Raw genomic sequence first — 16978 nt, 5'->3', positions numbered from 1 at the left:
TTTATCCTTCTCCAAAAATCATGCAATATATGTCACTGTGCTAAAAATGGGTGGTCAATGACAGAAAGCTCAAACTGTTATACAAATGTTCCATGTGTAATACAGCTTCAGCATAGCGTAAGTGAGCATAAAGTGCAAGTAGATCACTTACATCACAAAAAAAGTTATTAATTATATGTCTAATTTTGTCTTTTGAGTATAAGAAAAAGCATTTCCACTTAACACAAAAGCCAAAATGCTGATAGCTCTTTTGTTCAGGACACTACCTTACAGGTGAATTCCTCACATTTCAGAAATGTCCAACAGAGTTGTGTCCTTGGCTGTAGTGCTAATTTTGGCAAGAGATTTCCCACAGACGAAACAGGCATCCATGAATGTCAGCATCCCTTTTGTCATGTGCTATAAGCTTTTTCATGCCTTGGGAAAAGTACTCCAGCTACACTTTTTGTCCTCTTGAGTTTTGCAGGTAGTGTCCTTCAAGAGCTCCAGATGCATGTGTCTGAAAGTATGCGAGGGCTCCCCGTGATAGTTGCGAAGGGCACCTTAAATGTATCAACTACACGGACTTAGGGTAACATTATCTGTTTGGCTCATTCCTATATAAATAATGCACGTTGGCTGAGCTGTTACTAAATGTGTCTGAGGACATTTCCAAATAGAACCTAAGTATGGTAATGATACTGACCGAAGAGGACTGTCTCCTCCATCACATCTGAGGTGGGTTAAATGTTTAATATTATTAGAGTACCAAACAAATAAAAAGCTTGTAATTTTATATTGTTGTGCCAGACAATTTTATTTTCTGTTGTTTGATTGAGCAGTGACTTGCAGAATGATATTTTGATTTAAAGCCAAATTATCAACCATCTAACAGAACAATTTTTTGATTGTTTAGAATAAATAAAATTGAGCAAAAGTATATTATACAAAGTATATATATCTAGACAGACATGATATATGTTTTTTAATGTCACACTTTATTGGCAGGATGACTTTGGAGAGTAATTAGCACTTCTAAATATATTTTTATGAGCAGGAGAAAATTCAAACGAGTATCAACATACATTATTATGATGCTATCAACTGTCTGATACATATGTACCTTAATATGTCCACTCTTAGAAAATTCAGTTTTTATCATGGACTAGAATCACAAATTTACATACTAAGCTGCGTGATTATTTCTCTGTTGACCACTTAATATTCCAGAGTTCATGACACTGGTAGGGATTAATTCTTAATGGCTGGACTGTATTCAGTTCACTAAGAAATAATGAAATATTAATCGGAAAAGTTCTAAATATAGAGTGACCCCATTCATTGTTAACTTCATATATTCACTATCCCATGCAATTATTGCATATGTATGTGATATTACATGTAGGTGATATTTGCGCTAAACATATTTTTTCATGATTTAATTTGATTGTCATTTTCCTTGCTAGAAGAGATGGTTATCAGTGTAATTTAAATTGAGTAATTTTGCCTCTTACAGTGCATCAGCTATTCAGCGGTTATGCATTGAAACAAGTCCAAGAAGAGGTTATGAGCTGCTTGTCCAATCCATTTCCAATGCACAACAGTTATGACTATCAATGTCATTAATAAAATGCAAAATAAAGAATCAATATAACAAGTTGGTTTGTTTTGTTTCATTACAATATTAAATAGCACACCTAAAGTCAGATTATTTTTCAATATGATATATACAGCATTACTTTCATTAGGAACTAAATATATAAATATATATAAGGGTAGTTATAAAGGTAAGCAAAAAAAAACATATCGGTGAAGACGCATAGCTTAGTCTCCCTGACGAGACGTAATGCATACCACAAACCCTAAATGAACCTGTTTAAATCCAAGCCTAGGCCAAGTGCTGGGTAAGGTTACAATCAAGAGGCTCAGGGGAGGACTAGATTAAATTTCAGTGGTGTTATAAATGCACGTCATCTAAGTGACTAAATCTATGCATTGTCTCACACCAAACAAATAAATGCCAAACATCATCTTTTCCACATGAAATGTCAAATGACTGCAACAACAGCCTCTAAAATATGCCATTATCTACTGTACAATTCACAAACCTTTAAATTGCTGTTCATATTAATGTTCAATTAATTCTTGTTTGTCTTGTAAGTGACTCCAGCGTCATGAAGAAAATAATTTTTTCTTTTCTTACACTGTAACAGTAAAAGCAACAACAATAAACCATGGCTTGTTAAACTGTCTCGTTATTGTGTCAGTGATTTATCTAAATTAATACAATTAAGCTACACCACACAAGTGCAGTTTTGTCATGCACAAGCAAACAAAGTGTTAGATTAGCGTAATGAACCTCCTCCTGCTTGGCAATGCCAGACATTAATCAATAAATAATGAAGGGAAATCCTAAAAAGGGCATCTGGGGTCTAAAGAATGGTGGTCAAATGTCCAAGATATATTATTAAATGGCCATATATTAAAATAAATAATGAAAGGAATATATAAGTATATATAAAAATATAAAGGCTTTAAATAAAAAGTAGGCCTATTTAATTTCAATATAATCTTGTGATATTTATATAATACCATCAAATTAATCAACTCCATTTATTTATTTTATGAATGTTTATAATATTTTAGTAAAGTAAATTTTACAAGAAACATAGATCATAAAAGCATAACAAGTCGTAAAAATTATTGTCATGATCATGCCAATAGCTTTAACACATACCTTAAAAATTGCTTTCAAAAATTATTACATCCGAACCCTTTTGCAAAAGAGGTGCTCAAAGTTGTCCATCGTAATATAATGTTCTGACATATAAGATCCATTCTCAGTGTGCTGCATTTAACTATGCTTGACTAACTCATTGTATGTTCATATAAGGGCTGATCTATTATGTGGTTCCTCTCCCTAATTGCCCTCTTTCAGATGTAAAAACTGCCTGCATACTAACAGTCATCTTCTCAAAGTGCTGTGGTGGAACAAAAGCAATGGTAAAATGACTTGCGTGTTTCCTGATTTGGACAATATGCATTATATGACATAAAAGCATCATTATATACATCTAAGAAGCTGGCAGGTATAGAATTTCTATTATTCTAGAAACCAAGGGTCTGGCTCTGTATGTAAACAAACCACCTCAACCCTATTACAAGCTAATGGCTAATAGGCTAGTGGCAGCAGAGATGTTGTTCTTGCCTCCAAGTTTCAAAGATGAAAATGCATCATCATAGGCAGCAACCAAGCGTCCATCTACAAAAACTCATTTATTAAAGCTCCTTCTCTGTCAATATTTGTAATGTCAATAATTGTTCAATATAGTACCAGTATAATGTCAGAGAAAGAAAATATGCAAAAACTGCAACTTCACAGGTTGTAAATGAGTTTGTTTCTTCATCAGAACATTATATCACTTGCTCACCAATGGATCCTTTGCAGTGAATGGGTGCCGTCAGAATGAGAGTCCAAACAACTGATAAAAACATCACAATAATCCACAAGTAATTCACGCGACTTCAGTCCATCAGATAATGTCTTGTGAAATGAAAAGCTTCATGTTTTTATATATGTCTTTGCTTGGTTGTAAATATGAGTTCTCTATGCATAATATTGCTTTCTCCATTAAAGGGTTAGTTCACCCAAAAATGAAAATTAGCCCATAAATTACTCACCCTCAAGTCATCCTAGGTGTATATGACTTTCTTCTTTCAGACGAATCCAGTCGGAGTTATATTAAAAATTGTTTTTGATCTTTCAAGCTGTTTAATGCCACTCAGCGGGTGTTGCATTGCTTCAGTCCAAAAGAACTTAAATAAAAATCGCCCATCCATTAAAAAAGTGCCTCACACGGCTCCGGGGGGTGAACAAAGGCGAGTCATATACACCTAGGATGACTTGTTGGTGAGTAATTTATGGGCTAATTTTCATTTTTGGTTGAACTAACCCTTTAAAAAAGTCTTGTCTGAATCAGGAGAGAAATATGCACAGATCAAGTGAAACAGTTATAAGCAATTATATCCGTGGATTTTGATGTGAGAGCACAACAGTAGACATACTTTTTCACTGGAGAAAGCATTATTATGGATTATGGACTCTATTTTGGCCAGAAGTGTCGGTTTAAAGTTAAAACACTTTAATGATAGATTTCTCTGTTGAAAAAAAAACAGCATATGCTGGTTAGGTATGTCTTGAATCATGGCAGCTGGTTTGAGCTGGTTTAAGCTGGTCCTTTGTTGGTCCTAAACTGGTTATAAACTGGTTATGAGCTGGTCCTGAGCAGGAGCTAGTGGTTTAGGACCAGCTCATAACCAGCTTATAAACAGCTCAGGACCAGCTTAAACTAGCTCATGACCAACTAAGGACCAGCTTAAACTAGCTTAAACCAGATGCCATGCTTCAAAACATACCTAACCAGCATATGCTGTTTTTTTTAACCGGGTTTCTTACAAACACAGCTTTTCACAGAACATTAATTGATGGACTGGAGTCATGTGAATTATTTGTGGATTATTGTGATGTTTTTATCAGCTGTTTGGACTCTCATTCTGACGGCACCCATTCACTGCAGAGGATCCATTGGTGAGCAAATGATGTAATGCTTCATTTCTCCAAATCTGTTCTGAGAAAGAAACAAACTCATCTACATCTTGGATGGTCTGGAATTTTGAGCAAATTTCATTTTGGGGTGAACCTTTAAGGTGCACTAAAGGTACAGCAGGTATATCTCTGAATGAGTGTTGCTTCCCCACTGACAAGCTGTTGTACCACTATTAATACACGAGTTTCACAATTTGAGTTGAATTACTGAAATAAATGAACTTTTCCACGACATTCTAATTTATTGAGATGCACCTGTACATTTTCCCTGACTGGTAAATCAGCAGGGGGCAGCAAAAGCTCCTTAGAGAAGAAGAGAAATGAATGTCATATGTGAAATTCATGGCATCAGCTCACATAATCTCTTGCTCCATGCTTTCCACTTCACAATTAAGCAACTGTGTGGACAATATAATACAATGTACGTTTACAGATATGATAAAATATTAGTCAGAACATAATGCTGTTTGAAGGACCACACAAGAAACTCACAAAACAGTCTACTGCTGTTACTCCCTACATAAAGGCATATACTCCCAATATATAAATACCACAATTTTCTGTTTCTTTACTTCTTCGTTGCTGTGACCAAGAACTTAAAGAGAGATCGTGCAGTTTATTACTAGTAGTAAAATACACTTGCTCAATAAAAGTTACAAAATGCTAAATAAAAGCTACATTTCACAATGTCCAGTGTTGGGAAGGTTACTTTGGAAATGTAATAGGTTACAGATTACAAGTTACCCTATTAAGTAGTGTAACTATTTCAATTATTTTATTAAAGTAATGTAACAGATTACATTTGATTACTTTTCTAATTTTCTAATCTTTTCAACTGTTCATTATTTTGAAACATTTAAAGCAGTCAGGGTTAACCTTACAGTAGCACTCAACACTGATTACTGTCAGACTTTCAGAAACCTTCTTCACTTGAATTAAGATTATAATAATTTAACTGTAAAGCACAGCCATAACAAAATCGGACTTTAGCACCTCTTTTTACTTTGAGATCTTTTATACAGATTTATAATTATAAGATATAGTTTAATAGTTATGATACTGTTTTTGAAATCAAATCTTTGCATAGCTATGACCGGGAACACTGGCATCTAGCAATGCCTTGGAAAAAAAAAATCATATACATAAACCAAAATAGGAAATAATAGCCCTGTCAATCATCTTCTCTGACTTTCATATTTTTTTACTTACGCAGTGTGCCTACGGTGCACCCCGCGCTTGGTTGCGTGAGAAATTAGATCTGTGGTGATAGAACTTCTGATCACAGTGGCTTTAGGCTGCTTTATAGAAACGTACCACAGAACTGACACAGAAAAGAGTTCAGGTCGACTTTCTTAATACGTAATACAGACTGTGTGAAGCTCTGCCAAATTTCATATTCCCACAGCATTGCCAATAATAGTTTGCTCGATAGCAGTATTTCACCCCTGCAGCAGCTGTGCCAACAAATGATGTCAGAATTACATTTGGTGATTTACTCCGAGCTGTACCTTGGCAAACTGACTCCTTGGTCTCAGACGGACCGCCCACAGTCCAGTCACTGACCGTCTGATGCATATTGACACAAAAATGGGAAGCGTTGGCTGAAATGCCAGTTACAGTCTGAGAAAAACAACTCATAATTTTAGGTAGTTAAAATCAAGCGTAGCGTTAGTTCTGGCAGGTCACGTTAGTCAAGCTCGCATCAGCTGACTCTCAGCTGATCCCCATCTACCTATAGGAATACGACACCTATCTAAGCGTTCATATATAAGGTCCCTCAGTATTATCAGCAGTTTTCACATTGCTCAATAGCTAATTACCCTCCTCCATCCCCAACTCCTCCTCTGTCAGTCAGGATTCAGCCTTCTGATTCTCCTTTGAATCAGACTAATTCTAAAATGTGTACATAACATTATTGAACTTTAACGATATCTGCAATACATTTATGTTGGTTCTGTTCTGTTTACCTGGGGGGGTTATTGCTGCTCTCCCTGCTCTCATCCATGCTAGGCTGCATGGATGCGCAGGGAGTTCTTGCCCAGAACAGAACCATACCGCCAAACCAAACTGTATGCTAATTGTCAATCATCTTTGACGATATTGGTCCTGACAGAAATACAGTTATCGAATAAGCATGTGTCCTATTCTGTGTCCTCAACTCCTGAAACATTGCGTCTGGATGTAACCCCCTTTGTAATCATTAACATTTTCATAAGTGTAATTACACATTTTTTTTTCTCAGTAACTGTAACAGATTACAGTTACATTTATTTTGAAATTAAATGACGTAATTTAGTTACATGTAACTAGTTACTCCCCAACACTGACAATGTCAGACTTAGGGTTGCCACCCGTCCCTTAAAATACGGAATCGTCCCGTATTTAACGTTAAAGGTAAAATGATGCGTCCCGTATCAAATCAATACGGGACGCGATTTGTCCCGTATTTTTTAAAGGCCAACACATATTTGAATAAACAAATACGTATTTTGCACTGTTTATAATACTAATAGCAATTATAATTCAATCAATTTCATAAAAAGTATTAGATAAGCTCATTTGAGCGTGATTTTGGCGTCTTTGTTTCCATAGCGACGGAGTCTCCAGAGCGCGCGCCGTTAAAGCCCTTTCACACGAGCGCAGCAAGCGATAAACCTGCGCGGTTTAAAACAAATCTAGAGCTCACGTCTGCCCTTTGAACACAAGGCTCTCCAGATGTAGGGCTGAATGAGAAAGTTATCAATGGATCTGTCCAGTAACTAATAATGAACGCGCAGTTTGCAGAGAAGCTTGCTCACGGTGGACTGTCTGACTTAAAGGGACAGTTCACCCAAAAATTAAAATTGTGTCATCGTTTACACTCCCACAAGTTGTCCCAAACCTTAATAATTTATCTCTTCTGTTGAGCATAAAAGAAGATACTTTGAAGAATGTACCTAACCAAACAGTTTCTGGTCCCCAATGACTCTGATAGTATTTTTATTTATTTTTACCTTACTGTGGAAGTTACAACCAGCAGCTGTTTGAGACACATTCTTCAAAGTATCTTCTTTTGTGTTCAACAGAAGAAAGTACTTTATGCAGGTTTAGAAAAACCTGGGTAAATTATGACAGAACCTTTAAAGTGACAGACACATCCGTGCTTCTAAAGATATTTATTTAGTCATTTAGCAGACGCTTTTATCCAAAGCGACTTACAAATGAGGACAATAAAAGCAGTCAAAACTAACAAAAGAGCAACAATATATAAGTGCAAATGACAAGTCTCGGTTAGCCTAACGCAGTACACGTAGCAAGGTGTATACATATATATATATACATATATATACACATATATATATATATATATACATACATACATACATATATACACACATATATACATATATACATACATACATACATACACACATATATATACACATATATATATATACATATATATACATACACATACACATATTATTATATTTTTAGACATGATTAGACAGATAAATTAATATATTATAATTCATGTTAGGCCCTATTTATTAATTTATCATTGATATTAGTCATAAATATATACATAATAAATAATCATATATGTCATATACAATTTGGCATTTTAAAAAGTTTAAAAAATGCTAAATTGTTTAGATAAAAATGGGACAAATAATTACATAATAATGTATTCCTAATTTTAAAAAATAAATAAAAATTCATCCCATCCAGGTAACAGCTGCAGAACTGTAAAAAAAAAAAAAAAAGACTAATAATAATAATCATTAATAATCATTAATAATCAAATTTAAAATAACAATATTAATGTGTTCTGCTGCAAGTTTACATACTTGAGCATGTTTTCTCATGGTTTATTGTTGAGCTATGAGTTCCTCACTGATCATTTGTGTCCTTGTTTTGTTTTTTTGTGGTCGTGAATGGGTGTCCCTTATTTGCCTCGCTGAAGGTGGCAACCCTAGTCAGACTGCAATACTCAAAACATTATTTTCTATGTTCTGGTTCTAAAAACCTCACGATACGCAGTAAATGATTCAGAATGGAGAATTAAAAGCTGAAGCACACGGGCTCTGAGAGCAACCACACACACACACACACTGCACCATATGGCCCCAGCATCAAGTGTCGTGTTTGCGTAGCGCATTGGCACTGCACTCGTCCTTCTTACCATTATCTTTCCATTCGAACGCATTCAAAGCAACTCCAGCGTAGAAACGTTACTCCTCAAGTTATTCCAAAACAGTTTCTTGCCATCCTGCTCATCATTTTAGCGCTTTGAAATGTGGGCTAATTACACAAAGACCCATCAAGCCTGAAGTGGAACAGCCTTGCAATGGCTTGATAATTCCCCACTCCACACTGGTCCGTTGTGTTGTACAGCCCGAGTACCTCAGCATGCATATTTCATGTCTATTATACTAGTTTTCTGTAATGAATAGAGTGGGCAGCTCTAGGTTTTCAGATGAATACAGAAAGCTAACAGTTCACATCATGTACAGTAGTGTGTTTCTGAGTCACCTCCCGTGTTTAAGTTGTGAGCTGAACTTTAATAGTGTGCTCTGCTGTAATCACATACAGAGAAAGTCCTCACCACATAACCATACTCTATCAAACAATTACGCATAAATTAAAGTTTCATGCTGGAAACCTACATTTAAGACTCTCTCAGCAAGTTAAATATATTGAGTTTCATGCCTTTCGAAGACAGTATGAGTGAACGTGTAAATGACCCTTGGATATGTGCAGTAAAACATCACCTCATCAGCTCTCCACCCGGTCATTACTGATGAACCAAACCCTTAATGATTTGAATGATTAACTAAAACACCATAAAAGAAGAAAAATAAAATAACTAACATACCTGGTGAGAACTGTAGAGTGTTTAAATTCAACAAGCTGCTGCTCCTTAGAGGAACATGATGTTTCTTCTTGAACTATTCTTAACTAGTATGGATCATCTGGACAAGAGCTCTTGTCTAAGTGCTTCAAGTAAGAGTGAACTCTGATCTTTTTAGACTATGACATGTCGGTTTTAGAGGCTTGTAAAATAATGCAAACCCAGGATTGGTGGAATCCATCTGAAAATGTTAAGTTTTGTAACATCTTTATGATGGTCATAACTTCTTTGTCATCTGACTCTAGTGATTTTCTATACATTCACTGTTTCCTATGCACCTTAAACTATCTAGTTATGCTTCATCTGAACGTCTGTACAAAAGAGTTCACAAATTTGGTTAGCACCCTATAAAATTGCAGATTATTAAATATCTAAAATATAATGTTTAATATTTTTAAGATAAATCCTGAGTTCAGTTTATTTAGACAAATCCTCACTTTCAGTTTATTAAACTACAATTACAATTTTCATTTAGTCTCAAACACTGTACATGTCCAATTTAGTTTAAGAAAGAACCGTTTTCCATATTACGAATGACAAAAATGAAACAAAGATCTGAATATTATTTATTAGAATGAATTTTGCCAGGTAGATGATTTTCATAAAGAAAAGAATCACTTTTGATCACAGGTTTTTCCGTGAAGCTCCATGAAACAATGCAGCTGTCAACAAAAAATGTTTGGTTATGCATGTATCAAATGTTCTGTTGATACTGCAGTGGATCTGAAGACTGGATTTTATTTCTTCACAATCTGAATGACATCCTCATGTTCCATGATGTGTGTCAGTCCTACTCTCTGAGGACTGTACTTTGTGCTTGTTCCCTGTGATCCAAAAAGACAACAGTAGAACTCAAAAGCATGGAACAAAAGCAAGAGTATATTTCACTTCAGGTGAAGAAGGATCTTACCCAGACAAGTGCGTACTTGAACTGGCTAGCTAATGTCCTGTGGATTCTGTGACACTGGAAGAAATAAGAAGCACAATCATGATTGATACGCTAAAAATATATACGATTTAGATAGATAGCACATAAAATAGAAATACACGTTCAGGTATACATATATTTTTAGACAACACTTCAGCATTTACTGTGTAAATAGTTTTCTAAAATGAATATATATATATCCAGAGCATGTTTTACCACAGGCTGACCACTGCATAATACATATACAAAGTACACATAAACAAAGTTGCAGGTATCACAGGACAACAAAACAGAGACATACCACATGTTCAACTGATGCTCCTCGTCTCAACTCTCTGAGGACTGTACTTTGTGCTTGTTCCCTGTGATCCAAAAAGACAACAGTAGAACTCAAAAGCATGGAACAAAAGCAAGAGTATATTTCACTTCAGGTGAAGAAGGATCTTACCCAGACAAGTGCGTACTTGAACTGGCTAGCTAATGTCCTGTGGATTCTGTGACACTGGAAGAAATAAGAAGCACAATCATGATTGATACGCTAAAAATATATACGATTTAGATAGATAGCACATAAAATAGAAATACACGTTCAGGTATACATATATTTTTAGACAACACTGCAGCATTTACTGTGTATATAGTTTTCTAAAATGAATATATATATATATCCAGAGCATGTTTTACCACAGGCTGACCACTGCATAATACATATACAAAGTACACATAAACAAAGTTGCAGGTATCACAGGACAACAAAACAGAGACATACCACATGTTCAACTGATGCTCCTCGTCTCATGATTATAGGGTCACCGAAATCTGGGCGCTCTTAACAACAATAAAAAATAATAAAAATTTTTTAAAAAGTAATGAATAAAAACACTAATTACAACAATTCAAACATATGCAGTTTTTTATTATTATTTATTTATTTTTCCAGTTTTTAAGACAATCTCTGAAAGGAAATTCCACAAATTAAATTATGATTTAAATTTAAAATGGATTCAAATGTGAACCTAAAATGAACCAAGATCTGTTTGATGCCAAACAGACATGGTTTATAACTAAAAGCTCTAATAAATAATTAACAAATTAAAATACTCTAATCTCAATAAAAATGCTTTAAAAAAAACAAGTAATTAATTAATCGAATGTATTAATACAAAACAAGCAGCTTTGTCATAGGGTGAAAGCACCTTAAATTACTATAAATTGAGGACCAAAAAAAAAGCTTACCTCCTCTTTTCTTGGTGTATATGCAGATCAGAGCCAGGTCTTCCCATAACTGCTCAAGCAGATAATCTAGATTCAGCTTCATGCCGCAGCTGATCACTACACTGTTAGGTCTATGAGCAAGACGATCCACTTCCTCTATTGAAATCTGATCCACTTTGTTGTACACCTGTAATAAGACAGAGATTCATTATATCATTTTAAATTTGCTGACATAATTACAACTGAGAAGCTTTGCATCAGGTTGATGCTTGAATTGAAATATATACTCACATATAAGCAAGGCATGTACACTCTGTTGCCCACAATGACATCAATAAATTCGTCAGGAGTACTGTCCTCTCTGAACAAAACCTCAGCGTTGAAGATTTCTGTCATGTTAAGGTTGACGTGTTGCTCATTATTAGTTCAGTTCAGCTCAATTTTATTTATATAGTACATTTAAAAACAACCATGGTTGACCAAAGTGCTTAACAATGTCCGGAAAAACGCACACACAAACAAGACAAATACAGTAAAAACATCACAATGTCTCAGCTCGAAATAAAAGCCATGGAATACAGGTGTGTCTTAAGTAATGACTTAAAAATTCCAACAGTCTGAGCAGTTCTTATGTGTACAGGTAAACTATTCCACAAATTAGGTGCCACCACTGAAAAAGTTTGGTCACCTTTATTTTTTAACCTGGCTTTCGGAACATCGAGGAGCACCTGATTGGACGACCTCAGCGCTTTAACAGGAGTGTGGACATGTAAAAGCTCTGATAAATCTTGAAATCAATCCTGAAGCGGACAGGAAGCCAGTGTAGTGAAGTTAAGACAGGGGTATTAGTCCCAACTCCTTATGTGGCAGGTAGGGCTTGACTTTAGCCAACAGTCTCAGTTGAAAGAAACTGGCTTTTACAACAGAACTAATCTTTTATTTTTTATTTTAATGCACTGTCAAAAATCACACTGAGATTCTTGGTAAATGGACGAACATACAAACCTAAATTACCAAGTGCATCTACAAGCACTTAAATCCCCAGGACGACCAAACACAACAATCTCAGTTTTATTTTCATTAAGACAAAGAAAGTTCTGATCCAGCCACATTTTTAAATCTCTCAGGCAATTAAGTAATGACAGAAATTAAGCTTTGTCATTTAGCTTTTAGAAATTAAGCTTTGTTTTGACAGGCAAATAAATTTGACTTGTACATCATCCGCATAACAGTGGAAGGAGATATTGTGCTTTCTAAACATATACCCCAAGGGCAGCATATACAAAGAAAACAACATAGGGCCCAATATTGACCCTGGACGCCACAAAAAAGAGGGGCAGCAGATGAAGAAAATTCACCAAGGTGAACAGAAAAACTTCTGTCTGTCAAATACGACTGAAACTATTTAAGGGCTATGCCCTTAATGCCGACACACTGCTCAAGTCTAGATAAAAGAATTGAATGGTTGACAGTATCAAAGGCCACAGTCAAATCCAAAAGGACCGTAAGCTACGGCGTAGGTCCGACGCAGAAGTATAAATCAGCCTTAAAACAGCAGAGTTACCAGAGTCCAAAGTTAAAAGAAGATCATTAGAAACTCGTAAAAGAGCAGTTTCTGTACTGTGACTGGACTTAAAACCAGACTGAAATTTTTCATAAATACTAAATTTATCTAGAAATGATTGAAGTTGATTAAAAACAACTCTCTCCAAAACTTTCGATAAAAAGGGGAGTTTAGATATAGGTCTAAAATTAGACAAAATTTAAGGATCCAAGTTATTCTTTTTTAGAAGCGGTTGCACAATGGCATGTTTAAAAACAGCTGGTACACACCCTAAGCTGAGAGATGTATTAACCAAAGATACAATGCTTGGCCCAACAGTGTCAAAGACATCTTTAACTAAGCGTGCAGGAATACTGTCAAGGGGGCAGTTTGCAGGACGTAGCTGTTTAACTATGTCAGAAAGATAGGAGAATATAACCGGCTCAAACTGATGAAAGACAACTGGGCAAAAAGAGAAAAGAGAAACCGTGAATAAACAATGCTAAAGGATACTGTATTCATGAAGAATGAGCTGAACAAGCTTCTCAGGGCAGTGTGTGAGGGGAACCATTGAATTGTACGATAGGCCACCACCTTTTTTAGGCTGAAAAACAGATATTTCACAAGTAAGGAATACATTTCTTTCAAAAAAAAAAAAAAAAAAAACTTAAAATCTTAAAAAATCTGCTACAAAATGTTTTTTTTTTTGTCATTTGCATATTATTGTCAACCAAACAGTTATTTTTGTTAAAGAAATACATTTTTTTAAAAAAAAAAAAAAAAAAAACTTAAAATCTTAAAAAATCTGCTACAAAATGTTTTTTTTTTTGTCATTTGCATATTATTGTCAACCAAACAGTTATTTTTGTTGACAAAAAATTTATTTTGAAGAGAGTAAAATGGACTCAAATTAATGAACGACACTTAAAATATAAGCTTAAAAGACATTTTAGTCAATAGACAAACTATGACATAAAAAAAAACTGAAACACTGACCTTAAAATAGATATTTGGTTTGGGGCAGTTGAGTCTGATGCCAACAGATTCTAGTTCTTTTTCGAGAAGTTCCCTAAAAACACAAAACAACCATCGTCAAACAAACAGAGCAATAGTGCAAACAGTGCAAACATTCTCCACTGCTCCAATTCACCTCTGAACATCTCCTTTAGTCGCATCCAACATCATGATGACCACATCTGCAGTTCTGGCCACAGCAATGACCTGTCGACCTCTGCCCTTACCTTTAAAACAAACACACAGAAAAAGGACACATTTCATATGCCAAAATACACATGCAAATGTACATTACTCTTCAAAACACAAATGAACGTACCTTGTGCAGCCCCCTCAATGATCCCAGGCAAATCCAGCAGCTGTATGTTGGCACCTTTGTACTAGAATTGAATTTTTTTAAATGAAACGAATATCATGTTGGTTAATATAATAACAACATAAATAACATAAGCAGAAATAAGATATACACAAAAACAGAGAGAAAAAAATATATATTTTGGAATAAATAATACCTGAATGACACCGGGAATGCAGGTCAAGGTGGTGAATTCATATGAAGCAGCTTCACTTTCTGTTGATGTCATTAAACTGAGAAATGTAGACTACAAAAACACCATAAATTAGAGCATGTCTCTTTTTAGTGCAACAAATACAGTATTGACATATTAATAATAGAAAATGTTTGCGTATATTACACAAAATTTAACAACAATACACATTGTCAACAGAATACAGAGAAAAATAAGAGTTAATAATTTGCTTAAGACAGAAAAAGACAAATAGGAGGAGAAAGAAAAAAACCATAAAAGCAAGACATGTAATTATACATAAATTAAAGTATACAAAATTAAAGGCATTCAAATCATTCTATTTGGTTTCTTATTTACTGAAGATGTAATGGTGTTAAAAATCCTTTTTAAATTCTTTCCAAAAAAAAAAAAAAGAAAGAAAATTTGGTTTGCTGCTGATGAACTTGTATTTGTGGATATAAAATATGCAAAGAAGCTAAATTTATAACACAGCTATCATTGTTTTTAGTAAAGTCACGTGCATTGTGTCCTAAAATAATGTTTTTAAAAGTTAAAAGTAAAAGTTCTATCTTGCAGGATATTATCATTTATAAATGTAAATAATAACAATAAGTATCGCTTTTTATTTCTCCTCTTTCCTATTACTTGTTTCACTTCTGTTTCAGTTTTTATAACCATTTCTTACTATGTGTAAGTAAGTTGTTGTTTTTTTAGCATGCAAGTTTGGCAGTGTTATTTTTTAGGATTACTGATAAACTACTGTCGTTTGATTTGTATTATTTGTATTTGTGATTTATTTTAATTTTAGTTACATTATGTCTGAATTTATTATGTCTGTATAGGTCTTTTATTAAGTTTTACTTTTTTATTTAATTTGAGTTATTTTAATACTTCAACAAACTAAATGGAAATGAAATAATATATATATTGAATTTATAAATGTGTATGTATATATATATATATATATATGTGTGTGTATGTATGTGTGTGCGTGTGGTTGTACATACACATATATGTAGTTGTTTTTTAGGTGTTTGGCTTAGTGTTATGTTAGAATCATTATTATACTCTTATACCTTTTGTTCTTTAATATTTTGAATTGTTTTTAGCTTTATCTTTTGTTTTTCATTTAAATGTTAAGTTTTGAAATTTTGTTGTATGCATTTGTCATTTTTATTTAATCTCTTTATTTTTAAAATGTGTATAGGTAGTATTTATAAAGTTTCAGCTTTTAGTTTTGGATCTGTTTTAGTTGTTTTAATACTACAATTGATTGCTTCTGTTGTCCTCATTTGTAAGTCGCTTTGGATAAAAGAGTCTGATAAATGACTAAATAAATAAATAAAAATGTGACAATTCTTTTCCAATGTTGTTCAGTACATTGACAGGCCCAAAATAAATGAAAGACAGTTCTTGTGTGAATTCAGTTGTATATTTCTTCATGAAATGTTTGATAGGGTAAAATACATTAGTTTGAAAGGTACTTCTTTTACTTTACTAGTGAAATATTTCTGTATCAAGGACCAAATCCTGTCCCAATTAGATTTTAGGTAAGAGCATGTTGCGCAGATGTTGTAATTTTTACCTTGCCAACTGAGGGGAATCCAATCAGAGCCACTCTAGCATCACCAGATTTCATAACATCAAAGCCTTCACCTTTGGCTCCAGCTGACTTTGAGGGCTCCAGAAGCTGGGCTCTGTACTTGGCTAGCTTGGCTTTCAATAAACCCAGATGGTACTCAGTTGCTGCAAAACAAGTTTGGAAGTACTCAGGATTTCATTGGTTAGGAGTAAACAGATAGAAAGCAACAAAAGAGGCCCTTAAGAATCTTACCTTTATTCTTCTGCGTTCGAGAGATTTCTCTCTCTATCTCTGCTATCTTCTCCAGAATCCCCATTTTCACTCAAGTGTGATATATTGCTTATGTGAAGCCTGTGAACATTACAGCAGTGTGAAATAAAGCATGTCAGTCATATTGCACAGACCATCTGCTCTCTGGCTACGTTGTCAGTAGTAGTAGGCTAAGCTAGCAGGCACTTCTATCAAACACTATTGCAGATTAAGCTGTCATTCACATATTATGCCAAACGGCTACTTTTATAAATGTAACTCTTCAGAAAGTATTAGATATTGTCATTCGTGTATTTATGGAAGTGAATGTTTTGATAATTACAGTTTTAAGCAGCACGAACTCTGCAGCATGGACTGCTGGTGACTGACAGTGCTGCAGCGAAATTGCTCCGATGTGAAACCAATTCTTTGATATTT

At 34.5% G+C, this 16978-nt stretch overlaps 1 protein-coding gene and 1 long non-coding RNA gene across 2 annotated transcripts; both read right to left on the bottom strand.

Moving 5' to 3' along the window:
• Window positions 1-10015: 10015 nt before the first annotated feature.
• On the bottom strand, window positions 10016-16978 carry LOC107738086 (developmentally-regulated GTP-binding protein 2-like). The gene is made up of 13 exons (XM_016549762.1): window positions 16884-16978; window positions 16544-16642; window positions 16295-16455; window positions 14692-14781; window positions 14499-14559; window positions 14316-14406; window positions 14162-14234; window positions 13679-13769; window positions 11914-12011; window positions 11644-11809; window positions 11177-11235; window positions 10856-10909; window positions 10016-10303 (listed from the first exon to the last, which is right to left on the bottom strand). The coding sequence occupies exons 2-13, from the start codon at window positions 16605-16607 to the stop codon at window positions 10217-10219; spliced, it is 1095 nt and encodes a 364-aa protein (XP_016405248.1). The 5' UTR covers window positions 16608-16642; window positions 16884-16978; the 3' UTR covers window positions 10016-10216.
• LOC107738096 (uncharacterized) lies at window positions 10389-10749 on the bottom strand. The gene is made up of 2 exons (XR_001639857.1): window positions 10709-10749; window positions 10389-10443 (listed from the first exon to the last, which is right to left on the bottom strand). It is a non-coding gene; the product is annotated as an uncharacterized LOC107738096 (long non-coding RNA).

Source organism: Sinocyclocheilus rhinocerous, unplaced genomic scaffold (assembly GCF_001515625.1).
Source record: "Sinocyclocheilus rhinocerous isolate Xijiao unplaced genomic scaffold, SAMN03320098_v1.1 scaffold461, whole genome shotgun sequence".
Classification (NCBI taxonomy): Eukaryota; Metazoa; Chordata; class Actinopteri; order Cypriniformes; family Cyprinidae; genus Sinocyclocheilus; species Sinocyclocheilus rhinocerous.
Note: the sequence above shows the minus strand (reverse complement) of the source record. Positions and strands in the feature narration are given on the sequence as shown.